Source organism: Symphalangus syndactylus, chromosome 9 (assembly GCF_028878055.3).
Source record: "Symphalangus syndactylus isolate Jambi chromosome 9, NHGRI_mSymSyn1-v2.1_pri, whole genome shotgun sequence".
Lineage (NCBI taxonomy): Eukaryota > Metazoa > Chordata > Mammalia > Primates > Hylobatidae > Symphalangus > Symphalangus syndactylus.
In genome coordinates, this window is record NC_072431.2 from 106376644 (window position 1) to 106382934 (window position 6291).

Consider the following 6291-nt stretch of genomic DNA (forward strand, 5'->3'; position numbering starts at 1 on the left):
TCCATAGTTTTTAGTATTTTTACCAAATCGTGCAACCATTACTATTGTTCAATTCCAGAACATTTTCAAAACCTCCCAAAAACAAATCCCATGCCCACCAACAGTTACTCCTCTATCCCCTGGCAACCACTAATCTATGTTCCATCTCCATGGATTTGCCTAGTATGTATATTTCATATAAATGGAATCATACAGTCCGTAGCCTTGTACATCTCTCTGGCTTGTTTCACTGAGAAGGATGTTTTAGGGTTCACTGATGTCGCTGCGTGTGTCAGTATTTCATTCCTTTTTATGGCTGAGTAGTCCAAGGAATATTCCATGGAAACATTTTATTAATCCACTCATCAGTTGATGGACATTTGGGGTGTTTGGGCTTACTTTACAGGTGTAATTATGTAAGCATATTCTTTGCCTACTCCTTCCCACAAATTAAGGAAAATCAGTAGCAAAATGAAGGGCAAGCAACTAAAACAGCCAGCAACTGGCACACAGACAAGGAAAAGCACCTCTGATTTTTAGGTTAAGCCAATGAAGAGTGGGGCCGAGATTTGGTATCCACCTAGTTCAAAACCCCTAACACTTTCCAAGACTATGTTCTGAGTTGAGTCGATCCACTAAACCATCAAGTGAACCCATGGGAAAGTCCTTGGGTCAGCAGGAAGAGCTACAAATTACATATCATTGGTTTTTAATTTGTCTTTCAGAGACTCCTAAGATTCCATGGAAGCAACTCATGGGCCGCCAAGGGGGCTGTGGCTGGGGGTTAGATAGGTAGAACTCAGCCTGGTCCCCATCCCTGATTTAAATAGAACAGCCTCGATTGAATTGCTGTATTTGTGGGGTTTCTTCTAAGAGTTAATTTGGAACAAATAAAGGGTGTTCTTGGCTTTAAAACAGTTTGGCAAGCATTGGTCAAGGTGGTTGTGGAATTGCTGGACTGTGACTGGGCCTCCCTGACAGCTGCTCTTACGAGTTCTTCTGAGGAACCTTGATGGTGACCGTCTTCACCTCTGTGTAGGCCTTAAGCCCATCCTCACCCAGCTCCCTCCCATTTCCAGATTCCTTAAACCCTCCAAATGGTGTGTGGCAGGTGACGATGTTGTAGGTGTTTACTTACCCACACGGTCCCGGCCTGGAGTGCCTGGGTGAAGTACATGGCCTTGTCCAGATCCCGGGTAAACACAGCCGCAGCCAGGCCATATCTGGTGTTGTTGGCCCTCTCAATCACCTCCTCAATCTTCTTGAACTTGAACAGGGGCTGCACAGGCCCAAAGATCTCCTCTTTGGCAATTCTCATGTCATCCTGCACGCCACCAAAGACAGTAGGCTTGATGAAGAAACCACGCTCCCCGAAACGCTCTCCGCCACAGAGGAGTTTTGCGCCCTCCTTCTGGCCAAGCTGGATGTAGCCTAGGACTCGTTCAAACTGCTCTTTGTCCACCTGAGGCCCCTGCTGCGTGTCCAGCTCAAAGGGGTTCCCCACTTTCCTCTGCTTTGCTTTCTCCACGGTTCTCTCGAGAAACTCATTGTAGATGGATTCTTCCACGAAGGTCCGGGAGCCAGCACAGCAGCACTGGCCCATGTTGAAGAACAGGGCTTCGTGGCACTGCTCCACGGCATGCTCCATGTCAGCATCGGCCAGCACGATGCTGGGGCTCTTACCACCCAGCTCCAGAGTGACTCTCTTGAGGTTGGAATCGCCAGCTGCTTTCTGGATCAGGTGGCCCACCTCGGTGGAACCGGTGAAGGCAACTTTGTCAACATCCATGTGCTGTGCGATGGCCGCACCTGCTGTTGGGCCATAGCCCGTGATGATGTTCACGACCCCAGGGGGAAAGCCCGCCTCCTTGATGAGGGAGGCCAAATACAGGGCAGAGAGGGGGGTCTGCTCTGCCACCTTCATAACCACAGTGTTGCCTGTGGCGAGTGCGGGGGCAAGTTTCCAACCCTGCATGACCAAGGGGAAGTTCCACGGGATGATCTGGCCACAGACACCAACGGGCTCATGCCGGGTGAAGCAGAAATGCTGGCCATCCATGGGGATGGTCTTGCCATGCCACTTGTCAGCCCAGCCAGCAAAGTACCGATACACCTTGATGACCTCATCCAAGTCCAAGGCGTAAGACTCTTGGAAAGGCTTCCCATTGTCCAAGGTCTCCAGTGAGGCCAGGTAGACTCGATCCCGCTCCACTAGGTCTGCCAGGCGGTTCAGCAGCCGGCCCCGCTCAGAGGCATCCATCCGGCGCCATGGGGACCCCAGGCGGAAGGCTTCCCGGGCTGCTTTCACGGCCCGATCCACATCAGCCCGGTCACCTTCAGCCACGTGCCCGATGGCCTCCCCGGTGGTAGGGTTGACCGTTGGGAAGGTCTTCTTGCTGACTGCATCTTGCCATTCGTTGTTGATGAACAGCTGGTTGTAGGGGATGTCTGGGTTCAGAATGGGGTTTGGGAGGGCTGCTGCCGAGGAGTAGCGGGCGGTCCTGCCCTGGAGGCTCAGCAGCCGGGGTGCCAGGAAGCGCAGCATGCTGACACTCTGGAGAGGGACAAAGGAAACCGGGGTGAACAGGTGGGAGAAGGCAGGTGGCAGTACCCAAGGGCCCACCAGCTCAGACATTCCAAGATTCCAGCATAAAGGACTGTCACCTCTAAAAACACGGACTGTAAGAGCTGTGAGGGCCCTGATGAACTCTCTGGGCCAACTCCATCACGTCCCGCCTATCCTCAGCTCACTCCCTCACCTCTGCTGGGTCTCAAAAGCCACTGTCTCAGCAAGGCCTTCCCTGACCACCCTTTATAAAATTGCAACCCTTCCCACCCCAACACTCTCTATCCCCCCACCCTGCTTTACTGCTTCTCTATCTCACATCCCAAATACTATCTTTACGGGCTTATATGTTTGTCTGTCTCCCCCCATAAAATGCAAGCTCCATGAGCACAGGAACTTATTTTTCTGTTTCATTCATTGCTATGTCCCCGAGCCTAGAGGTATGCCTGCTACAGAGCAGTGGCTCACCACACAGTACTGAATGGTACACTGAGGAAACACTGAAATTGCCACAAATGCTGTCTAAGAATTGACCTAAGACTTCAGTGGAAATCAAAGGGACTTGGAGACGGTTGTTCTCTGAGAGGGACTTGCTTCATTTCACCTCTGTGCCTCAGTTCCCCCATATGTGAAATGCCTCATGGGGTTATGGTGAATGATGTCTTGCATATAAAAACCCTGGCAAGCTCCACTCAGGACATGAGAACTGGCAGTGCCTCAGAAATTGACCTAGCCCAGCATCCCCCAACCACAGGTCTCAGCATCCCTTTTCAGCTTTCCCAGAGGTGCAGCAAGTCAGGAGGCAGCTGAGAAGAAAAGCTACAACTCTGAAGAGTGTAGACTTCATTAAAACAACTACTGTTATAAAACTTAAACCGCATATAATACATATTAAATGAAAATTAAACAGTGTAATGTTCTCAGATTAGTTGAAGCAGTTATTCTTCAGTCACAATTTGAATCTCTCTGCCTTTGATGTCTCATGAGTCTTGCTCCGCCCAGCAGTAAAATGGAATTGCACTTGCCTGTCCCTTCACCTCCAGCCTCTCACCTTCCACCCCTCGGCAGGGAGAGGAACAAAAAACTCAATCAGGAAAGCAAGGCTCCATGTAGGTTCCTGGCCCCATAAAAATCAATGTGATGGGCCTGGTGGCTTACGCTGGTAACCCTTTGGTAGGCCAAAGTGGAAGGATTGCTTGAGGCCAGGAGTTTGAGACCAGCCTGAGCACATAGCAAGAACCCCGTCTCTACAAAAAAATAAAAATAAATTTGCCGAGCATAGTGGTGCATGCCTGTAGTTCTAGCTGCTTGGGAGGCTGAGGTGGGGGGAATCACTTGAGCCCAGGAGGTTGAGGCTGCAGTGAGCCATGATTGTGCCACTGCACTCCAGCCTGGGTAACAGAGCAAGACTGTATCCAAAAATAATAATATTAATAATCAATGCTGACCAAGAAAGTTTCCCTTCCCCTTGCGGGTGTTAGGAATAACGCTCAAAATCCTAAGGAAATTGAACACTCGAACACAGGATTCTCAGCAAAGCAATTTTACTTCTGCGCAGAGGGATGCCTCCTTGGCCAGTTGCCATGAGAGCACGACTGAACAAGGGGGCATGAGAGCCTTTATTCCTGATGCAAGTCCTGCCCCTGTACCCTTTCCCCATTGGCTGGGGTCAGATCGTACAATCTAAACTAATCCTGGTTGGCTAAACATTTGATTTTTTTTAGATAGAGTGGGCACGTAAAAGAAAGTGGAGAGAAAGGGGAAGGGGTGTCTGTAATGAGCTAGAAAGTTAGTCTTCTTTCCAAATAAGCAAACGAATGTGAGCTGGTACCGATAACGCTTGGCACTGTGGCGTGCCTGGGCATCTAACAAAGGCAAAAACGAAAAAAATGAAAAAAAAAGGGGGGATACTATGAATTAAAGAATAAAAGATTGATCAGATTATTTGAAGAGAAACCTCATCATATCCCACAGGGGGAAGTTGAGTCAGCAGATCTGCCAGGGGTGCCCAGGGTTCCATTTAGCTCCGGACTTTGCCATATGCTGGGACAGAGCCCCCTTGCCACCAACAGGCCTGGCTCTGAGGGTGAGGAGTCCAAAAGGAGGTAGGGGAAAGGGGAGTCACCAATTCATGGGGTAAGGATTGGAGGGGTGAAGCAGTCAGGAGAGGTGGTCATAGGCCAAGGCTGGCAAACCTTTGCAGCCACACCAAGGCCGTTCCTACTCTTGGGGCCTATATGGGGTTCTTGCTGGGGCCTCCACTTGCTGATAGGAAGATCACAGCTCACAGCGCACCATGCTTTGTAGTTTGCAGGCGTCTCCTCACGGGAAATTTGTCAAGCCTCTCTGCAGTCCCTGGGTGGTCGGGGTTGACGATGACCCCCATTCTGGAAGAAGGCTGGGCACCAGAGAGGTTCAGGGACTCACCGAGGACACACAGCAAGAAAGTATGGGAGCCTCACCCCAGATTTCCACAAACCTAGCTTTGCATATCCTCCTGAATATGGGCATTTTTTTACAGTTCACCCACAGCGGGAAGGACCTGACCTTCTCTATCCGCGGGAAATGCAGCGGCGCCCACCTCACCCGTTCTGCGGGGGAAAGGGCGCAACCTCCGGGCTTGTCCAAGCCTCTGGGCTATGGTCAGGGGCCCTCTGTTGAAGTGGGCCGAGTGGGCAGGAGTGTTGAGGTCGAGCTAACGTGGTAAGTTCTGGGGGCGTCTGTGTCCTCGGGGCTCCTGTAGCGTCACCCAGAGGCGGGGGATGGGATTAGGGGGCGTGGAGAGAGTCCTACAGTGCAACGGCGGAAAGGCCAGCCCCCAGATGGGGATGCCGCGGCCCAGAGAGGAAAGGCCCCACGCGGCGCCAGGAGCTGCGGCTTCCCGGGGGAGCCGAGGGGAGACCAGCGTTAGTTACCTGCGGCAGCCTCGGGCTCCGGTTCAGGATCAAGCTCGGGTTCTGTTTCCGGCCCTCCCAGCTCTATCCAGCTGGCAGCCCAGGGCTGGCCGCAGGTCCCGCCTCCGCACAGCCCGGGGCTCAGCGGCCAATGAGGCTCCGCCTGCGCCTGGGGCGCTGCCTACGTCCTGTTGCCGGCCAAGGCCGCTCCTCCCCCGCCCAGCCCGATCTTTCCCGGTCCCCGCCCCTCTACCCCCGGCAGCCCGCACCGCTTCAGCGCTCCCTCCCTCGCGTCTCCGCAAGCCCAGTGTCCACGTTGCTCAGATCTAGGGTCCTGAGGCACTGGTTTGGGAGCGGAAACAGAGATACCCAGAGAGGGGCAAGGGCTTCCCCAGGTCACACAGCAAAATTTTCGGAGACCGAACCCCAACTACACTTTGCATTTCTCCCCGCTGCAAGACGCTGCTTAATCGACTGCCATCCTTGAGACTCCCCTTAACCCCTTCTCTGCCTCGCCTCTCCCTCACTTTTTTTGTCCAGGATTCACTAATTTCTGTCCTCCACTTTCACTGCTCCTTTCTTCAGTTCCTTCAAGAAGATTTTATATTTGGGCATTTTTCAAAGTACATTTTTGCCCTAAGGACAAAAAGAATGTATGCACAGTGTAGAAAACTTGGAAAACACAGGAAAGGATGAAAAAAGAAGAAAAATATCACCTGTAATCTCTTCACCTACGGTAGCCATTATTACGGTGTTTGTCCTGCTAGTACTGTTTCCTCTGCATCTTTCAAAAATTATTTTAATAAAAATAAAATCATATAGTAACCTCTGTTGTGCTGTTTTAAAAAAATT

At 51.6% G+C, this 6291-nt stretch overlaps 1 protein-coding gene across 1 annotated transcript; it reads right to left on the bottom strand.

The window, feature by feature from the left end:
• Positions 1-314: 314 nt before the first annotated feature.
• Positions 315-5560, bottom strand: ALDH1B1 (aldehyde dehydrogenase 1 family member B1). The gene is given in 3 exon segments (XM_055293638.2): positions 315-1113; positions 1115-2533; positions 5461-5560. Coding segments are annotated over 2 exon segments (1557 nt in total). The 5' UTR covers positions 2525-2533; positions 5461-5560; the 3' UTR covers positions 315-966.
• Positions 5561-6291: the final 731 nt, after the last annotated feature.